The 22,327-nt window shown below is 36.8% G+C and overlaps 1 protein-coding gene across 1 annotated transcript; it reads left to right on the forward strand.

Moving 5' to 3' along the window:
* Positions 1-5,301: 5,301 nt before the first annotated feature.
* LOC100721129 (olfactory receptor 5G3-like) lies at positions 5,302-6,246 on the forward strand. Its single transcript, XM_003464166.1, has one exon. It carries the CDS (start codon positions 5,302-5,304, stop codon positions 6,244-6,246), a length of 945 nt encoding a protein of 314 aa, XP_003464214.1.
* The last annotated feature ends 16,081 nt before the right edge of the window (positions 6,247-22,327 follow it).

A 22,327-nucleotide genomic window follows, 5' to 3' on the forward strand; every position in this document is an offset into this window, starting at 1 on the left:
AGATATAATAAGTAAATTCAGCAATGTAGCAGGATACAAAATTTATACTCAAAAATCAATAGCATTCCTATACACTAACAACAACATCACTGAAAGAAATTAAGAGAAACCACACCCTTCACACTAACAACCAAAAAAATGAAATATTTAGGAATTACTCTTATGAAAGAAGTAAAAGCCCTATACAGGGAAAATTATAATACACCTACAAAAGAAACTGAAGTGGATCTCAGAAAGTGGAAAGACATCCCTTGCTCATGGATTGGAAGAATAAATATTGTGAAAATGGCCATTCTTCCAAAACTGTTATACAAACTCAATGCAATCCCAATAAAAATATCACCAACATCCTTCATAGATCTAGAGAAATTACTCCTAAAATTCATCTGGAGTGAGAAGAGACCTAGAATATCAAAGACAGTTCTAAGCAGCAAATGCAAGGCAGGAGGCATCACAATCCCTGACTTGAAGTTATATTAGAAAGCAACTGTAGTAAAATCAACATGGTACTTTAGTGAAAACACAGCTGAAGATACATGCAATAGATTAGAAGATACAACCAAAACTACAAACACACTCAATCACATTATCTTTGATAAAGGGGCCAAACATGTTCACTGAAAGGACAGTCTCTTTAATACATGGTGTTGGAAAACTGGCTCTCCACATGCCGAAAACCAAAACTAGACCCATGCCTATCACCATGTACTAAATTAAAATCTAAATGGATCAAAGATTTGAATATTAAAACATAAACACTAATTCTATTGGAAGACAAATTGGATAAAAACCTTGAAGACATGGGATAGGTTGTGAATTCATGAACAGGACTCAAACTGCAGGGGAAATACTTCCCAGAAACAGTAACAGGAATCACCTCTTATTGAAAAGTTTCTGCATGTCAAAAGAAATCTCCAGCATAGTGAAATGAAAACCCACAAACTGGGAAAAATCTTAGTGAACTCTCCCTCAGACAAAAGACTTCAGTCTAAAACATCAAGAATTAAAAAAAAATCAGACCCCCAAAATTCAAAGATCCAATCCAAAAAATGGGCATCTGACATGAATACACAATTCTCAAAGGAAGAAATACAAATGGTAAATAAGTACATGAAAAAATGTTCATCATCATTATTCATTAGATAAATGCAAATTAAAACCACACCGAGATTCCATCTCACTCCAGAAAGAATGGCTAGGATCAAGAAAACCAACAACAAATGCTGGAGAGGCTGTGGGGGAAAAGTTACTCTCCTGCAGTATTGGTGGGAGTGTAGAGTGGTGCAACCACTGAGGAGTCAGTCTAGAGATTTCTCAAAGCCTGGGATTGGAAGTCCCATTTGTTTCAGCTATTCCACTTCTAGGAATTTTCCCAGAAGAACTGAAAACATCATACCACAGTGATATATGTGCAACCTTGTTTATAGCAGCATAAGTTGTAATAGTTTCTTTGAAAGAATAAATAGTTTCTTTGAAAGAATAAACAAAATTGATAAAGCCATAGCCATCTTTATCAATGAAAGGAGACAAAGAATGCAAATTCCTACAATTAGGAAGGAAAGGAGTAAAATTACTATAGGTGATGTGGACATTCAAAAGACTATCAACACCTACTCTGATAATCTTTCCTCACATAGGTTGGAAAATGCAGAGGAAATGCACAGAATCCTAGAAAGGTAATTCCTACAGCTGAATCAAGAAGATATAAACATTTTGAATAATGGAATATTAGTTGCTGAAACTGAAAATTAATTAAACTGTTACCAACAAAAAAGAGCTTGAGAACTGAAAGGGCTGTCAAAGCCTTCATTGAAAAGAACCAGAATCTCAGAACATTTTTGTACTTTGATTGTATTCCTGAGCTTTACTCCTGGTGTGTGTCCTTTTATGTATTTAGCATGAACAGAATGAGCGTGCACATTGCACCCATTTGACAGTTTCTCTGCAGTGTGTGTGTTAGCAGTCAGGGTATTCTGTAAATACCACTTTATTGTTCATAAAGTCGTCTTCGTCTCCTGTAAATTCACTCACACTTTGTCTTCTTATGCTTTGTCATTATTTAGAGAATAGTATTAAATGTTCCACTCTCACTAATCTTTGGAGATATGTAGTCTTTGTATTGTCTGTTTTGCAGACCTTTTTTTAGATTCCTAAATTTTGAGAATGCTACATTGTTTTTGATAATTGGACCTTAATTTCATATTCTTTGTCTTGGTATATTTCTTTATCATCTATTTAGTCTGATGTTAATATGAATGCAATGAGGCTTCTCATTTCCTGAGATATATACTTAAGGAGTTATAAATGAGCTACTGGTGAAATATGGGAGTTGATAGAATGTCACATCAGCTCTTCTTGATGGGCTAAATGATGAAGCTCACAGCTGAGATGGCTGAGCTCACAGCTGAGATGGCTGAGCATACATTATTCAGCTCCAGGATTTCTTCTCTGTTGTGTGACTCCCTCATGTGAACGATGTCTTTGCTTCTTTTCCAACTTTTCTGGCTCATCTTTTTAGTACTTCTTGGAATAATTTTGCTCTTAACATTATTATTTTTTAAAATTTCACTCACCTTTCTTAACATTTCTACTTGAGAAAATTTGTCATCTACTCTGGCTTTCTTCCGAACTCAATTACTATTTTTTAGTTTCACCTAGTTGGACTACTAGTTGGCACTGCTCTTTGATATTTCTATGTATGGATTATCTCTCCCACTATTGCCAAGAGCCCGAGTGTTGATAAATGTTAGTAGAAACTATTCTGTGTTGAATGCTCTTATAAATGCTTCAAATAAACACTTTATTAAACACTTTAAACATTTAAGTAATACCTTCAATAAATCTTGGTAACATCAAAGTGAGCCAGTAATCATTATTTATTTTAGAGATTGAGGCAATGAGCTAAAGCTAGTCTTAAAAGATGGTGAAATTTGAGCATCAGTCAACTGTGGAACTGGGATTTATGCCTATTGATACATTTCCAGAATTCATGGTCATTGTCCTTCGTTTCAGCTAGTGTTGGCTGCCCATTGAATATATTTTAACTAATACAAACAAGTTACTACTCCAGACATCTTATTCTTGAGATAAGATAGAGAAATTGAGAGGTGGTCCTATATAATTAGGATGATTTAAATTTTGTCCCTTCAGGTGGAAACCCCTGAGGATTCAGTTCTTTGGGGGCCTGGCTCTACATTGTTGAAATCCCTAAAGACAGCATCCATTATTCTGCCCCTTGTGTAAATCAATCTGCAGGTCAAGGACAGCACCTTTGTACCCAGGTCCCTCAAGACTTGGCTTTGTCTTCCTCACCCATGTGCACTGGAGAGGTGTGCACTGGAGAGGCCAACACCATGCAGAGAGCTGACGCTTCCATCCTTACTTCTAGACAGTGATGACTTGCTGTCATGAAGTCAAGGAACATGAAAAGGATATCTTTCAAGAAGTGAGTATGCTGTACTTTGGGGCATGTGAACATTTAGAAATATGACAGAGACTTTGAACTTTGGGACTGGGACCTCACAGCTCTGGACCTCTGGAAGAGCAGATGTCAGTGTTTTGTTTATGTTTTCTTCAGAGTAAACAACTGGTATGAAAGATTTTTTATGAAATGAATTGTGCATTGTTTAATCTAAATGATAGTATCAATGTTCTGTAGTCTTGACTACTGATATTTTTAAGTTTTTTCACTTCAAAAAGTATTTCAAGTAAGTTTAAGTTTCCCATTTTGCAATGCATATATATTTCAAAACATATCATATTTGAGAAATATATATCTATACTATAAGTTTTGTCTCTAAAAGGAGAAATAATTCTTTGAAAAGAGAGATGCTATCCTTTAAGAGTTATAAAAGTGAAAAATATTAGATGTTGGACAGGCATAGCATTCTTCCTTTTCACCTTAGAAAAGACTCAATGTAATTTCCATTAAATAAATAAGCAAATAGTTATTGGACAAATATAAAACTAGTCTGCAGCACCTGCTATATATGCAGCAATGTTTGGATGAATATAAGCAAAATATTTCTGACATGGTTTAACGTCCATAACAAAACAGGAGAATGTATTGTCTCTGTGATTGTTGACAATTTACTCCATACAACATTAAGCAAGCAATCATTATAAGGATAATATATGGAAAAATATAGATGATGGAATTATTATGTGTTGTTTGAAAATATTATAGATCTAGCTTCTAAAATGATTATATATCTTGAATTGGTATTGCTTTTATTTCCAAAGGCTGTTCATTGATTATATCATGCAAGCCAGAAATTTTCATATTAATTATCTTACAAAATCATCATCTTTTAGTCATTTTAATGAGAAATTTTATCTTTCCTATCTGACTAATGAATCACCTAAAATATTTTCTTGGGGATTTTTATTGTGTTATATAGTATACATTTGACATTTCCCATGTGTTAGGATTATTAACTCAAAATAAATGTATTAAGTATTGTTTCTATAAAATCTGACATCTTGTAAAATAGTTTTTATTTTAGCTCAATCAATATTTAATTTTCTGCCTAATTTTCATCAAAGGCTCCTGCCTGAGCTTTAAGGCAGGCATCTCATGCCCGTTCCTTGTTTCATATTCTTTTACTGGAATTATGCTGTGGGGGAAATTGTGACTTTCCTTTTTTTCTATTCAATCTTCTCATTCTATAATCCATTTCTGGTTGCCCATTTAACTTCACACTTACCATACAGTGAATCTGGTTCTCTCAGAGTGCATTTCTTTATGAACATGAACATGTATCATTTATTTGCCCTACTGTTAAGAGTGAGAAACTTTTTTCCAGTGTGCACTTGATCATTTCCACCTCCCTTTATAAAGGGAGCAGGCAGCACATCCCTGAACATTGTGTCTTAGGAACAATATGATATTTGGATACTTCACTTTCCCTTGCTTAGCTTTTCCTTGTCCACTATGAGGATACGCATAATCATTGCCTTATTGTTTGCCCCTCCAAACATATTCTCAAGTGGTTTTTATTTTCCCTTCATACTGTAAGATGAGTCATGAATGGTGATTGCCTGTTAAAACAATCTTATAACAAGAAAGAGTTTTAGGTCACATAATTGGAGAACTTATTCAGACCCAGAGATCAGTGCTAAGTTCCTCAAAAATAAAACAGATCTACTAAGTAGGAATCCTATCTAAACTATCAGCTCAAAAAGATTTAAAAATTGTCTTTTATAAAAGTGATTGAACAATTTGTTCTGAGTTTGAATATTAGTTGTGTATTGTAATGAAATAGTTCTCTTCATTTTTGTGACAGATTCCCAGCAACCCTGATGGAAGGGAAGAACTGGACAGCAGTGGCGGAGTTTGTCCTCCTGGGCCTCGCAGGTCAGCTCCATCAGAAGATCGCCATTTTCTTTCTGCTTCTCTCTGTTTATCTCATCACACTGGGCAGTAATTTGGGGATGATCACTCTCATATGGCTTGATTCCAGACTCCACAGTCCTATGTACTTTTTCCTTAGTCACTTGTCCTTTGTAGACATTTGCTCCTCTTCTTCTGTCACCCCCAAGACCCTGTGCCATATCTTTGCAGAGAAGAAGGGCATCTCTTTTGTGGGCTGTGCTGCACAGTTGTGGTTCCTTGGTCTCTTTGTGACAACGGAGTGTGTTCTCCTGGCTGCCATGGCCTATGATCGGTACACAGCTGTGTGTAAGCCCCTGCAGTATACACTCATCATGTCCCCGCGGGTCTGTGTGCAGCTGGTGATGGGATCCTACGCTATAGCTCTTATAAACATCATGACCCATACAGTGTTGACGTTTTCCTTACCCTTCTGTGGTCCAAACACAATCAATCACTTTTTCTGTGATATTTCCCCATTGCTTTCTCTAGCATGTGTTGACACTGGGATCAATAATTTGGTGCTTTCTGTCTGGGCTGGAGCTATAGGAGTGCTCAGTGGTGGGATCATCATGGTATCTTATGTGTGCATCACAGTGGTCGTCCTGAAAATCCAGACTGCCCAGGGCAGGTGGAAGGTTTTTTCCACATGTTCTTCTCACCTGGCCACAGTCTCAATCATGTATGGGACACTTTTCTTCACCTATATCCGGCCTAGCTCAGGCTCATCTCTGAGTATCAATAAAGTTGTTTCTGTGTTCTATACCATGGTCATCCCTGGATTGAATCCCATCATCTACAGCTTGAGAAACAAGGAGGTAAAAGACGCATTCAAGAGAAACTTGGAAAGGAAGCGCTTTCTGATAGGTGGGTGAGGTAATATCTATTTGTGTGTCACCACTGATGAGGCAAAATGCACAATAAAGAGAGCCTGAGTGAAAGATTGAACGTAAGTCGTGGTCTTGCCTGTTCACAGAATAACTGGGAAATGTAGAACTACTTAAAGATTGTCTGCCTCTGTGTTGTTCTCTGTGACATATGTGTGTTTCAAATTAAGATAGAGATGGATTAAAAAGGTAAACAGGAAATTATACTGGAAGCAAATGTAGGTGAATATTTGCATATTTGAATGTCTGAATTTTTTTTAACCTGACTTGGAAACAGACAATTATGTAGAAAGAACAAAGCATTACAAGTAATTTTAATAGTAAAATAACATGTTGTAAGAAATATTTACATTCATGTGCCAACAATGAGATGCTCTCCCCTGTCTGTAAGAGTGGCTGCAAATTCACAGCCAAATGTAAATATTATTGATAAATGTGCCAACAAATGATAAGGCACTGACAATGACACAATGCTAATTTCCAATACTACCTGGAAAGAACATCTTGCCTCATATTGGTCAAGTCAATGAGGTAAAATTAAAGTTCCAGTGCTGCACTTTTCATCATAAACCATACCTTCATAGATTTTAAGCATGAAGAGATTTTTATTTATATGCACATTCACTTTCCACTGGTCACATGAATGGCTCTATTTCTATTAGCAATGGGATGATTTCCATTTACAGTAGCACATTTATATGGTTTCCATCATTATTTAATATTGTATATTAACTGTACATGGTAGTGGTATTTAATGTGATATTTTGACATATGCATAAAAGTATGCATAGATTAAATCATGGTGCTAAACTTTCCTCTTTCCTTTTCTTTTTGTTTGGAGCCTTCAACTTGCTTTATTTTTTTATGTATGTGGAACATGCTCACTGCTCAATGTTTGTATTCATTTTAAGGAGTAGATGCAGATACTTAATGTAACTTGATTCATTGTTTTCACTCTCATCTCCCTACTCTCCTCTCTGCATCATCTGTAGATTTCTCCCTCTATTGTATCATTATAATTTCATTATTTATTATGAGTTTTAATATATGTTGTGACATGCAGTGATTACACTGGAGGTATTTGGTACATGAACACGCTCTTCTCTTTTTGATCTTCATAAAATATGGTTTTGTGAATGTTGGTCACCTGCTATGTTTGCAACCAAGGATTATTCTTTTACCTGATTGTGCCTTGGTATACTTTATCTAACCTCTATTAACCACCCTCAGTCCCAAACTTTCATTCCAAAATTCCTCCTTTGAAATTCAGAGCACAGAATCATAAATGACAATACATGAAGAATACGTATGTATCAGCATTCTGTAGAATGTAAAATAAAACAAAAATGACAGAAGTATCTATTATTGGAAAAAAGAAAAAAAGGTTATTTTTGTAAAGTGTTCTGTGGTAAATATGAAACATGAAAAAGGCACTCAGGAGTGAACCTAGAGAGACCTAATTTATATAACAATGGCTCTATAAAGTCTATATAACCTAGGTTATCAAAAACAAAGATATACGTCAATGAGAAGCACAGGTCCCACATTTAAAGTGCGAGAAATATATGTAATGAGTAGAATATGTTTCCTATAGGAGTGTCCATGCTGTTGGAAAGAATCCCCAAAGCACTTAGACATCCAAAAAATCTTGACAAGGTATGTTTTTACAGCTGACCTATAAAAGCTTCCCAAGTGTCAAAGTCCTGACACACATTCATACAGCTTCTTATTCTTTCACACACCTCACACCAAGGTCCCCAGTAACTTAGCAACGCCTTCAGCACTGGCTTTCTGTTGTCTTTCTGCAAAGGATGTGTCTAGTTCTACAAGTATGCGTATCTGGCTATTTTTCTTCAGACTATATCAACAAGAAGGGTAAGAGGGTTAACTCAGCCTTGAGACAAAATAGCAAATAAAAATTGTTCAGTTTACTTGAATGTAACTTTTTCTAATTCTCTTTTTCAGCAAGAATAGAAAAGAATACTTTCCCTAAACTACTAGGTGTACACGTGTTGCAGAGAACTTATGCCTGATCTCGTGTGTGGTAAAGTGCCCCCATTGCAGCTAATGTGGACTGAAATTCAAGCATCCTTCAACATCTTCTGAAGCCAAGATGTATCTTCAGTGGTTAAATTGCTGAATTAGGAAGAGGAGGAAAGAACTCTGCTGCAGTCTTCATGCTTTTATTTCACAACTCAAGTGTTCTGGAGTCTACCCTTTCTACTGACTGTAGGAAGCTGAGATCCTTCAAGCAGCTTATGTTATTGAGCTTGTCCATAGGCTGGTGTCTCTCTGAGTAGTATTTTTTATTGCATTAGTATAGTTAGTAACATTGGTTCAGTCTTCTCGGGGAACACAGTCAATAGATACCTTCTTTGGTCTTTTATAATGAAGCATCTGAAGCATCGCCACATCTCTGAGCTTCTGAGCCCCTTCCTCAACATCTCCCATGGCAGCTATGGCAGCTTCACCTCACTTACTATGCATTCTGGTTTTTCCAAGCCAACCCACCACAACTGTGAAAAGTTCAGCCTCATTGCTCCCAAAATTCAAAGAGATATAGAGACTGGGGATGAAAGAGCTTTTTGACAACATGCCAGTAATGCAGAACTTGAGATTCTTGTTCTATAAAGAGCCATCTTGCTTAGGGGTTGCCGAATTTTCAGGATTTTGTAGGGATTTTAGAGGTGGTATATCAAGGGAGGGTTGGTCCTGGGATAGTTACAAATCTCAGGTGGTGTGCGTTTCTGATGACAGGCTGCTACTACTGGAGGTCACCACGCACTTTAGATTGCAAACTTCTAAAGAGAAGTTACTTGTTTGAAAGCATTGTAAAGTCTTATCATTCATTTATTCCTCTTTGCCCACTGCAGAGCTTCTCTGCAGTTGATCTTTAGAATGGCAAAGGTGTCTAACATCAGAAAACACAGGAAGACAGCACAATGCAAATGCTCTCCACAGCAAGGGAAGATGGCAGAAAGGCAACTGCCCCATCAGAGAGCAAGGGAAGACAATGGAAAAGCCAATTCTGCAGGAGAGGAGAGTGAAATGCAGCTTTCACAGGACAGTTTTCACCCCCTCGGATGCTGCACGGGAAAATTGGTAGATGACTAGTAATCAACTGATCAGCTGTGTGACCTCCAAAGACAGTAATGTTTAAAGTCAACTAAAAATATAGATATTGAAAGTTTATTTAGCTCTCTCTCTCACGTATACTTCTAGTGCTCTAGGGATCAGCTTGTGGTTTTTTTTTTCCTGTAAATTAATTGCTGATGCTTCCATCCTGTGCCAGGTCTATACATTTTTTGGTACTTATTTCCCACTCTGAGATGCACAACTCTGAATGGTAGGCAAGCCATGGCACACACCAGCCACATCATATCACAGCAGTGGGCATAACTGTTTTGGATATGCAACCTCTGATCTCTTAAATGCTCTGGTCTAGGTAAGGAAGACTTCCATTTTCTAGAGTGAAAAGCGGCTCATTTCTGCAGGGTCAGAGGCTTTAGTATTCAAGGCATATCTACCCAGTATGAAACATATCCATACCATGATTCCAGTTCTCAGTGTCCTACTCTTTTAAGAGTCCTGACTTTTGTTATATACAATGCTTAGCTAAAACTGCAGTGAACAATGAAAAACTGAAGCAGACACCAGGAGATTGAAAGACCACCCATGCTCACGGACTGATAAAATGAATACTGTTAAATTGACCAAAATGCTGAAAGCTTTTCTCAGCTTCAGTGCAATCCCCATCAAAGTTCCAAGGCATTCTTCATAGGGCTAGAAAAAAAATCTCAGAATTCACTTAGAAACACAAAAGGCAGAATAGCAAAGTAACCCTAATTGGATAGAGCAAGGCTTGAAGTATCATTTAATAATTGATTTCAAGTTATACTTCAGAGCCATCATGCCTCAAACTGCATTATTTACATGTAAAAATATACATCTAGAACAGAATAGAGAACAGAGAAAAAAACCATTCAACTACAGAGATCAGATTCTTGATGGAAGTCCCAAAAATACATGCTGAACAGACTTCTCAGCACAAACCATCAAATCACGAAGAGCATGGGGGGAAATAATTCAAGCATGAAAGATAATAACCTCCAGCCCAGATTGATATTTCCTGCACAACTGTCCCTAGAAATTCATGGAAAAACAAGATGCTTCCAGGATAAAGAAGAACTAGGGAATTTGCAACCACCAGTTCGACTCTACAGAGAATAGGGCAGAATATTCTAAAAAAGAAAAATACCAAGATTCCAGAAACAGTGGCAGAGAGGCCACAATGAATGGAGCAGAAAGCGAAATGAAGAAGACAAACTGACAACTAATTACAGAAAAAGAGCTCAATAGAAATGAGGCAGAGAAGATTAGATGGTAGGAACAGCTATTTTGGAGAAAACAAGACATCATAATAGCTAGTGCTGACTTAATATCATCTTGTTTTGAAGTCCCATCAAGCTTTTGTTCTTCTGTCTCCATCGGTCTTAACATGTTGTATCTTATTGGATTTTATTATATGTGATAATATAAACAAAAACTTTTATAGACAAGGAGACTGTACAGAAACCATTAGTTGATTCTAAATACCCTGTAATACTGTCATTCCCTTGAAATGTTTTACATTGTCTTGATATGTTTGATGATACACTATGCGAAGTTATACTCAAAGATTTCAAGGAAAGAGACAGTATGGTAACTACTTTTATGTCGGGATTATCTTGTGGTGAAACACCATTTTGCTTAAAAGGTTATGTTTTGACCTGCACTGTTTTGTTGTTATACCCTCTTTTATCTCAATATCATTTTTTTATTATTTACTTTTTTATTTTTATCCTTTTAATTGAGGGAAAAATAAATAAAAATAGCAGGATATATTATAGTAACCCACTTTGATTTCCTATTAACTTGATTTGAAACCCTGTATTGCTGTCACCATCTTGTTTTGACTGATTTCCCTCTATTTTATTTTGCTTGATAATCGAAAGTATAGGCGCCAACTGTGAAGACAACAGGATTCATTATGACGCCCATTCTGGTTGACTATTATCTTCTTTTGAAGACCTGTAATGTCTCCAGTGGTTTGGTTTTATTGGTTTTGTTCAATTTTATTATAACTGATGATATAGGCAATTATTTTTAAGATAGAAAGAGGCATTATGGTAACCATTGTTGATCACCTTTTTTTTTTTTTTTTTTTTTTTTTGTCTTTTTCGTTTTTATCGGTACCAGGGATCAAACTCACGACTGCCTGCTTGCAAGGCAGGCGCTTATATTGCTGAGCTAAATATCCAGCCCCTTGTTTTTAAAATTATGTATTATGTCCATCCTTTTAATTTGACTGACTCTGTTCTGTTATGTCACATTTAGTTTTACTCTCTTTAGAAAAACAGTAAGAACTGTGTGAGTAATAAAACCCAAAATGTGTAATTGACATGGTACAAAAAAGAGGAAAAGAAAGTGCTCTAAAGGAAGTAACTGCATGTATATTTAAGTGTATAAGATAGATAACCATATTACTAAGTTTTTGTTGGATCATTGAATGGAACTGTTTTCAGTCTCACTGTTTTAATGTCCACTTTATATGCTTTAATTTTGTAACTTGAACAACTATTTCTAAGATGACAATATGTAATCTATTAACTAATGATTTCCTACAGTTTATTTTTTCTGAAATTCTGTATAACTTGTACCTTTTTCTGTTTTTTCTTTTCTTTTTCTCCTTAAATAAAAAAAAAAAAAAGAAAATACATACTGAAGAGCAAACAGAATTCTTAGGAAGTGGTGCTGGGAAAAGTATATCCATATGCTGAAGACTAAAACTACATCCCTGTCTCTCACCATGTATGAAAATCACTTCAAAATGGATCAAATACCTGTGTACAAGACTTTAAGCTTTGAGACTCATAATGGAAAAAATGATTTGAATGGGTCCTCAGTAGAACAAGAAATAATAGCAAAGGCCAACATTGTATGCTGCAAAAATGTACCAATAAAAATATAAAGATATTTTCATGTATAAAAATATATTTAAATATATATTAAACCACACCTTGATCACATGCTAGCTCTGCTCTATGTTTAGTCTTTTGAGGAACCTCCGTACCGATTTCCATAGTGGCTGTACTCAGTTCTTTTTACAGCACTGTGTAAGAGTTCTTTTTTCACAAGTTACTCCCCTAGCACTTATTTTATTTTTGCATTTTCTAAAATCACCATTCTGCCTGGGGCCAGGTGGAATTTCCATGTAGCTCTGATTTACAATTCAGCTAAAGAAGCTGCACACTAAAGCTCTGTTTCATCCATTCACCACAGGATCAGAACATTTATATTTCTTTCAAATATCTTTGTTACTGGAACTGCAATAAAATATAATAAATATTAATCCTCTAAGATCCAATCATGCTGGTTGGAGTAATGTTATCTGGCCTAGGTGTTATACCATCATCACATGTAGAGCTAGATACAGAATTTAAAATATCAGACAGGCTACTTTGTTCAAAGTAATTTTTCAGTTAAAATGAATTTATTATTTGACTCTTAAAATTATTTTATGCTTATTTTTTATTCTTCTAAAAATAAAACATCAAGTTCATAAAAAAGAAATGTAGACAAGTAGCAAAAAATATAAAAAATTAAAAGTCAATAATCTTACGTTTCTTCCTTGAGACAAATTTTGTTACTAATGTCCAGATACTTCTGTATTTACATTTTAAATCTTTGTCACTATTTATTATTTCATATTTAGCTTTTTTCCTATTTTTTTCATAAAAGTAATAGAGGTCTTTTTTATGAAAATTAAAAATGAAAATCTGAAATAATGAAAAACAACACCAAACATGCACAAATTCAGAAGTCATTGTTGAAAAGATAGGAGAAAATTAAAATGCAAATAATTTACAGCTCATTTTCTGGTTAGTTGTTTTTGTTTACAAATGCGAGCAACAACAATACAATGAGTAGAATTTAAAGAAGTTACCACTTTTCTGCCCTGTTGAAAGTGATAAATTCAAGAGAAATTACAAGTTTCAATGTTGGGAAGTGCCTGTAATTCACGTTTGAGAAGTGTCTATCAGGTACAATCCAGAATCTAGAGATATTTATAATGCTGCTGGTTGAGTGTGTTCTGCATATCCACCATTTAGATTTGGGGAAGGAAATACTCCTGGGTGAGAAATGAGCCAGACAGTCCTCTGTGAGCTGAGACACCTGGAAGAGAAAGTACAGGTGGGTGTGGAATTGCTGAGGCAGCCCACACCAAGTGCAATAAGAGGTCCTAGAGGACCAGTGCTGTCTTGGGTAATGCTGGTGGGAGTTAGTGTCACAGTCTTTTTCCCTCCTGTGGAGGAGCTGAACCTTCCCCAAGCACTTAGCCAGAATGCAAGGACAGAATGCTGGGGTGCCAGGGGTTCAAAGGGGCTGCTTGAGCCATGTAGAGTGCTGAAGACCAAGACCTGGGTGGTGATGAACAGACCAGGAACATTCATGAATTCTTGTTTATATTCTTCCAAGGAGCCGAACTCAGTTGTGATCCAGGTACAGAGAGACTGAAAAGTGCCAAGGGGATGCTATTCAGTGGTTTTCTAGTTCAGCCCAGAAGTCTCTGCCTTTGATTTATTGGATTTAGTTATCTTTGAAACACTTAGTTAAAGGATGGAAAGCACAATCTCAGATATGAATATGTTCCATCATCATAGTAAAATAAGATTTCTTTTTACAGGTTCATTGATGGTTCTCCTCTAAGGAAGATCATGAAGGTTTCAGCTGTGGCTTAGAAAGGAACCTCCTGTCATGCATGGTACCTACACATGAGCTGGTATCCAGAGCTCTGTGTCCTTGCCATGCCACCAAAAGGTTGTACCACCACTGGGAGCCATAGCTGGGCTATAAGTTCACAAATACTACTTGGAATTCATGGCATCTGTGGATTTCCAATACTTCTCCATCATGGAGTCTGAGGATTCTCCCTATTATTCATCTCTCTCAACATATTTTTATTTGAGTTAGTGTGCCTTATATTACTTTTAATCCTATCAAATAACAAAAGAACATAATGGCACCTTATGTTCCTTACACCCAGGTTGGTGATTTTTTTTTTTAATTGTGACATTAGTTTGGAATTACAACAAGCCTCAGGGGCCTAAACACTCTGGATATTGATTATTCATTATTTACATTTTATTGTCATTGTAGGAGTTTTTCTGCTTCGGGTGAGCACAGAATTGTCATGCTTTTATGAAGCATGACAGCATTAATGCTTTTGCATGTGTTAATTATATGCCCGGGATTTTCCTAGAACTCTCTGACCAGAGTCAGTGTACTCTGCTGGGACTGCTTCATAGTGAGTCCTAGGGTTAACAGAATCATCCTTTAAAAAGGGGTGCAACCCATGTTTACAGCAGCACAATTTGTAATATACAGATCTTGGAAACAGCCTAAGTGTCCATCAACTGAGGAATGGATAAAAATGTTGTGATATTTTTACACAAGGGAGTACTACTCCACTATAAAGAATGATCACATTGAATTGTTTATAAATAAATGAATGCAGCTTGAGACCATACTCATAAGCAAAATAAATCGAACTCAATGTATAAATACTGAAGTTTCCCTAGTGTAAGAAATGGTAAGAATACATAAAAGTATGTGGTAATCATGACTTCCCATTATATTGCTTTGAAGGTTTATAATGTTTTCATTCATTCATTGGAATGGTTTGATTCTGGGATGTTTGATTTTATTGTCTGTGATGTTATCAACAGCTCTTTTGAAGAAAACAAGACATCATAATAGTTGGTGGTGATTTAATATCACCTTGTTTTGAAGTTCCACCAAGCTTTTTTTTTCTTCTGTCTTTGTTGGTTTTATCATGTTGTATCTTATTGGATTTCATTATATGTGATAGTATAAACAAATTTTTTTATAGACAAGGAGATAATATAGAAACCATTGTTTGTTTTCTGTTAGTTGGTTCTAAATACCATGTAATACTTTCATTATCTTGAATGGTTTTATACTGTCTTGTTATGTTTGATACTATAGTATATGAAGGTGTACTCAAATATTTCAAGGAAAGATACTGTGGTAACTAATATTATATCGGTTTGTCTTTTGGTCAAACACTATGTTGCTTAAATTGTTCTGCTCTGACCTGTGCTGTTGTGTTGTCATGTCTTCTTTTATCTCAATCTACTTATTTATTTATTTAAGTTTAATTAAGGGAAAAATAAATTTAAATAGTAGCAGGGTATATTATAGCAACCATTTGCTTTCCTATTAACTTGATTTGAAACCCTGTATTGCTTTCACAATCTTATTTTGACTGATTTCACTCTATTCTGTTTTGTTTGATAGTATCAATTTTGAAGTTATAGGCAACTACTTTGAAGACAATAAGATTCACTATGATACCTATTCTGGTTTGACTATAATCTTCTTTTGAAGTTCTATAATGTCTCCAATGTTTCTGTTTTATTGGTTTTCTTCTGAACTGTTTTGTTCAATTTTATTATAACTGATGATATAGGCAATTCTTTTTAAGATAGCAAGAGGCATTATGGTAATCATTGTTATCACCTTGTATTGTGTTTTTACATCATGTACTATGTCCATCCTTTTGATTTGACTGACTCTGTTTTGTTTTGTCACATTTGGTCATACTCTCTTCAAAAAAAAGTAGTAAGAACTGTGGGAGTAATAAATCACAAAATATGTAATTGTTATTGTAAAAAAGAGAGGAAAAGAAAGTGCTCTAAAGGATATAATTGCATGTATATTTAAGTCTGTAAGATAGATAACCATATTAGTAAGTTTTTGTTGGATCATTGAACAGAACTGTTTGCAGTCTCACTGTTTGAATGTTTACTTTGTATGCTTTAATCTTATAACTTGAACAACTATTTCCAAGATGATAATATGTGATCTAGTAACTAGTGATTTCTTACTGTTTATTTTTTTGAAATTCTGTATTGCTAGTTTGTTTTTTTTTTTCTCTTTAAATAAAATTTTAAAAAAAGAAAATCTTATATAGAGAATAAGTTAAGCAAAGATATAGGTGGATAAAAACAAACACAAATGATTTAATTTTTGCAGTATAACTAAGATATAAACATACATGTGTTAATACTTGTATATATTGCGTGTGTGTGTGTGTGTGTGTGTGTGTGTGTGTGTGTGTGTATGTGTCTGCATGACTAACGAGCTCTTTAAAATACAACAGGGCCCTGAATGTGTGATAGAATTGCAGGTCATTTGAATTTTTTTCTTGACATTGTGTATAGAGTTAGTGGAATAGATAAGGATGACAAAAAGGTTTCTCCCTGAAGAAGAGTTAGCTCAGCAGTGGGGTACAATTTACACCATGAAAGGTTCTTGCCCAAATATAAATTACTGTACAACTATGGTGGTGGTCTAGCATGGTGGAAGGCCAAAGAGGGAAGGCTTACCACTTCCTGCTTCTTCTTCAGCCCTCATTGCTACTCCCCTCCCTGTTTAATTGCAAAGACAATTCCAATCATTTCCTCATACACCATCAATATCCACCCCATGCGCCACATCTGATCAAAGGTCACATAACCCTCTTCTGCCTCTCTGCATCGAGTAAAAGGAGACAGCCCAACCACTGTAAGTTGTGTGTTCCTTTCCATGTCCTCAATAAACCTGTTCTTTTCTTATTTTTACTTTTTTGCTTCTCTATTGTGTCAGAAAATTCTAACATAGCAGATACAAAACTATTAGACAGAATGTCAGCACTAGACCTTTGCTGCACCCTTCTCCATTTTCCAAACATTATCCTCCAGGAATCTTTCCTCTCTGATCTCAAGGATGTAACTATGTGGCTCTGTTCATGTTGAGGGTTCCTGATTCAAGTCATATCACCCTGCATCTCTCTGCTGGGCAACAGAAGGACAGTGAATTTGGGTTTTTGTTTTGCAATCCTGAAACTGAGCATTATGTAGTGTGAATTCTAAAACTCAAGCTTGCAGCATTCCAAAAGGAAGTAATATGCTGAGGAAGAAATGAACGTGGAGAATAATGGAGGCATAAGCTCTGATAGATGAGGACAAAAGGCTGGAAACCTATTTGCGTCTCAGGGATCCAGCCATGCTAGAAGACAAGCATACTCCTAGGCTTTTCTATTTGGTCAGCTGATAAATCCTCCTTTTAAACTTAAATTTGTAAGGCAATATATTTCATTTTTTTTTCAAACATTCTGATTATGTGTCCCCTTCCAACCCATGGAGTCATTCCTGATAGCATACAGTAGCTTTCAAAGACAGAGATATTGAATCAAGGACAGAGATAATCGCTACATGCTCAGTGCTTTATCCCCGTGTTATGTTACAGGCAGCTGAGTTAGTTGGAAATATCATAGGCAGTCAGACAAGGTTGGGCCTTGGAGGGAGCCAGTAGAGAGGAGCAGATATCTTGCAACTTTGGAGGAGACAGACACCTCTGTTGAGGGCTAGATCTCAAGACAAAAGGCCAAACAAATGCAACCACATCCTGAGTATAAACATCAGGGATTGAAATTCTAAATAGGTATGGGTCATGATGAGTACTCATTATGAGTACTCAGGTGCAATAGACAAGTAAAAGTACAAAACAAACAAGTTTATTGAGGTGAGGACATGGAAAGGAACCCACAACCCATGGTAGATGGGCTGTCTTCTTCTATCGGAATAAGGGGTATTATCTGGGGTTTATGTAACCTTTGAGCAGGGGTGGTGCTTAGGGAAGGCATTGATGATGCGCAAGACGCTGATTGGAATTTTCTTCCTGTGCACTGGGAAAGGAAACAGAGAAGCAGGAGTAAGCCCCAGAGAAGGAAAGGGGACTATTTTGGTTTAGAAGCAAGACCTGCTACAGTGAGCTGAAAGTTTTGTTACCAGGTTAATGGGTTATAAATTATCCCATACATAGTAAAAGATCTCTTAAAGTTTTTAATAAAATGTGCCCCACTGAAAATCATCCTGCCAGGAAAATAAATGAGTATGAATGTCACATCTGATGAAGTTGCCTCTTTGATACCCTTTTTTATATTTCTCTTCCTCCTGCAATTTCTTCTAGGGAAATTCGCTGGCAAATACCCTGCCCTGCAGTTTTCTATACTGATTTACCTTCCACACATGTTTTATTAGGTTGTAAGTTTTTAAAAATGTATTTCACAGCAGCATGCAAAAGACAGCCTGTTTCTTTATGTTCGCATTGCAACATTGAAGAGTCTCAAAACAAATATGAAGACTAAAAGACATTAGATCAAAAAAGTCTGGTTCCGCATACATAACATGGGTATGGGTGTGCAGTTTGTACAGTGGCTCACACACACAGAGCCAGGGTGTGCCCTGTGATAGAAGAAGCCTTCTGGAAATCAGATTGGCCAGTGGCACAGCTACCCTTACATGCACAGGTAAATGATGGCAGATCTCAGGAGCTCCCAGCACTTTATAAACAAGCAGGCAGGAAGGTAGTGAGTCAGCACCAAACTTGAATTCCCTTTATGATTGGGCCTATCTTCTCCATGGTGCTGTAGGTTAGAAGAATGGTGATAATTCTCTCTCTGTGACACAGGTTAAGCAGTTAAAATAGATCCCATGGAGAACTTAGGGAATCTTTCACTCTTGATAAAATCAGAATCATCATCACAAGAGGAGATTTCTATGTTAAAACCATATTTCCACCACTTTTCCCTCACAATAACCCTTTAGAGGTAGCAGAAATAGGTTCCCAGATCACTGACAAAAAAGTAAATGAAGATTCAGGAACATGCATGCCATAGGAAGGCAGCATGCTTCTCAGAATAGAGGCTGGAAGACTCCTGCAGACACCATGGCCAGAGCATTCTTACTCCTAAAGATCTTTCTTCACTGGTTAAAGTTTGACCTTGAAGACCTAAAAGCAGCAATGCCTAGGGTCTGAGCTTGCTTTAGTACATGGTTTCAAATAATGACTTTGATTTTAACCCAAAAGAGCAATGCACTGGTTCAAGTGCATGCTATGAGACTGGGATTAAGTATGATCTTCAGGGTTGGTTCACTGACTCACTGCCTACCTGCTTGACATTGCAGAGCTGGAAACCAGTCTCTTAGCAGACAGGGATCCTGGAAAAGAGAGAACAAAAGTGATTCAATGGAGGTGCCAAAAACCAAGCCTTATTAATGAAAGGAAAAAAAAAATAATGAATGTGCTTCTACTGTCTGTGATTCCTACTGAATAATTTTTCTCTCCTTTATTCACTGAGACATGTTTGCCCCATTTTCCTGTCACTGGACGTGTCTATTTTGCTACTTGCTTTAGGAAAACCCAATTGTTTTAAAAGCTCTGTACCTGAGGCCTGGTACTGCTCGGTCCATAGTTGGTGGCACTGAACACTGCGCTGGCTCAGAGGTACACTCTGGTGAGGCGGTGGAGGAGGAGGGTTGACCTACACTGCTGTTGGCCACTGTGGACAGCAGAGATCTGATCAGCGTGTACGCGTGGAAGGAAATGAAATCTGTGTCCAAAGGACATCTGTACTCCTGCGCTTGTTGCAGCAACACTGCCGAAAGACCAGCAATGGAACCAATCCAGGTGTGGACAAAGACAATCTATATAAATACACAATGACAGTGTGATTCAGCCATTGAAAAGAACCGATGGTGTTATATGTGCTGTTTGTGGCTGCACAGACGAGCCCAGAGGACACCTTGCTAGTCAAACACTCATGACAAATAAAGGCAAACACTGTAAGTTCCCACTGAGAAACAGAAGCCAAAAGAGCAGATCTCACAGAGATCAAGAGTTGAACGGTGGAAAGGGAGGGTGAGGTGAGGATGGTGCCAGAGTGCAGTTGGAATGGAGGAATAATTTCTAATGTTCTGTCACACAGTAGGAGAACACAGTTGGCAGCAATGAATTGTATATTTTAACCCAGCCAGCAAAAAGAATATTGAATGCTCCCAAGACAAAAGAAAAAGTAGAGAGAATGAACATATCAGTTACCTGGCCCTCAGCATCACACATTCACACATGTATTAAAATAACCTTCTACTTCCCATAAATATGTGTGATTACTGTGTCAGTTAAAATGAGGGTTAAATGAATAGTACCAACACATAACACATACAGAGAACTTGAAAGTTGTATCTTAAGCACTGTAAATAATGTATTTGTCTGTGTTGAGGGAAAATCTTTGGGGGTTAGTTTTTAAAGCTGCACCCCTTTCTTAAAATGAGACACAGGAGCATTAAGTCACTTCTGCAAGTTCATGGCAGCAGAAATGACAGTTCTCAATTCTGAATCCTAGCTGTCTAGCTCTCTACTAAGATACTGAATACACAGAGATGAGGGATGTGTTTCCTTTAAACTGTTTTCCATATAGACAAAAGAACATTCTATGTATCTTTCATCTCGAGGTCATCCAGCACTGCAATCAGGAGATAAGCTCTTGTCAAACCTTCAATGTAGTATTTAAAGTAGGAGCAAGAAGATCCTGGGTGGCAGATCTGCCAGTGTCTGGCTGGTCCCCAGCTGACAGTTGTGGGTATCAGCAGTTGAAGAATCACTCTCCTTTGGCCCAGGAATATAGCCTAGCTTCTCCTGAGTAAATGACAGTGAAGTTACGCCTCCTCGAATGACCTGGTTTTTTATGAAGCTGTAAGACCTAGTTATTTATAAAGATGGGCAGCAGGGCCAGAGATGCCTCTGTCAATGACTGAGTGCCTCTTCCTCTACCTTGTAAAGATCCTAGTTTTTCTGAAAGCTCCTCATGGGGTTAAAAAGCTCAGAATTTTATCCTTTAAAGAAACTCTGGGTGAAGCACATCTTTTCATGATCCTTGTAATCCTGAGGATTGCATCTGAAGTGAGGCATGGACTTAATTTTCCCCAAGAAGGAGTTGAAATATTGTGAGGAAGCCAGAAGGTATTGGCATTCTGTGAGTCTGAAACTGACCCTCTGTGTTTCAGGAAGATCTGCATGCAGCCAGTTCATGCCTGCATTCCTGTGCCCACTTTGAAAAGGAGTGCTGATGGGGCCCACTGGGCCAACGACTTTTTCTACGAAAACCCTGTTATCAGTGCTTGCGAGTCTTCCATATACCCTGCTCATCAACAGGAACAAAGACCTGAGGGAAGTGAGGTCTCTGCCTATCCCTACCTCACTGCATACCCCACACTCTTCCCACCAGTGGATGGGATCAGATGGGTGTAATGTGACACAAGGACATCTCAAACTCACAAGAAGAGCCAGACCCTTCCCCTAAAGAGCTCCTTCCCCTGATGAGCCCCTTACCTTCCTTCAGCAATCTCAGCAGGGTCATTCTCAAATCTCCTAGTTAGTGAAAGCCTGGATATATCCCAGTCTGATAACTGAGAGTAGAAAGTACTGAATGTGAAAATTATGAACTCACAATTCAGAAATCATCAAAAGTACAGAGAATTCTTGTACATAATATTGTGCTTATGTTGAGTGACCTTTCTGCTTAATTATTCTTTGTGATGGTGGCAAAATAAGCCAGAAGAAGTAATATAGATAACAAATTATTGAGCTGAGATACAGACCATGGACTTGTCATACTTTATCTTTCCTTTGTTAGTTCCCTCCCCCACCCAAAAAAAATACTTTACTAACCGGTGTAAATAGCGTATACTAATTTGTAGAAAATTTGATGAGAAGCATATAACATATTTTTTTTAAAGACACAAATGTAAAATAATATAATCCAGTATAAACTAATGCCAACATTTTGGCATTAAATGTCATGAAACAAATACAATATATTTACTAATTCTTCCTTTGTTATACTGAAATCATGAGTCTATGTCATCAAAAATTCTATAATAACATTTTTATTATCTATATCATACTCGAACTATTTATAATTAATGCAATGCTGCCTTCATCATTGAACATTTAGGTCACATCTGATATTCAGCAATTGTAAGTACACTAGGAATGCATCCCTTTCTACTTCCATCTGTGGTTCAATTATTAAAAATTTATTTCAGATACATTCTGCAAGAAATGTGCTTTTATTATTATTCAATGCTACCTTAAAAAAATTAAATTAAGACCTTTGTTCACC

Source organism: Cavia porcellus, unplaced genomic scaffold (assembly GCF_034190915.1).
Source record: "Cavia porcellus strain 051 isolate PalLab524CR breed Dunkin Hartley unplaced genomic scaffold, mCavPor4.1 scaffold_17, whole genome shotgun sequence".
Taxonomy (NCBI): domain Eukaryota; kingdom Metazoa; phylum Chordata; class Mammalia; order Rodentia; family Caviidae; genus Cavia; species Cavia porcellus.

Excerpts from the sequence above, each read along its gene's own strand:
- LOC100721129 (XM_003464166.1), top strand. The coding sequence starts at position 5,302 with ATGGAAGGGAAGAACTGGACAGCAGTGGCGGAGTTTGTCCTCCTGGGC.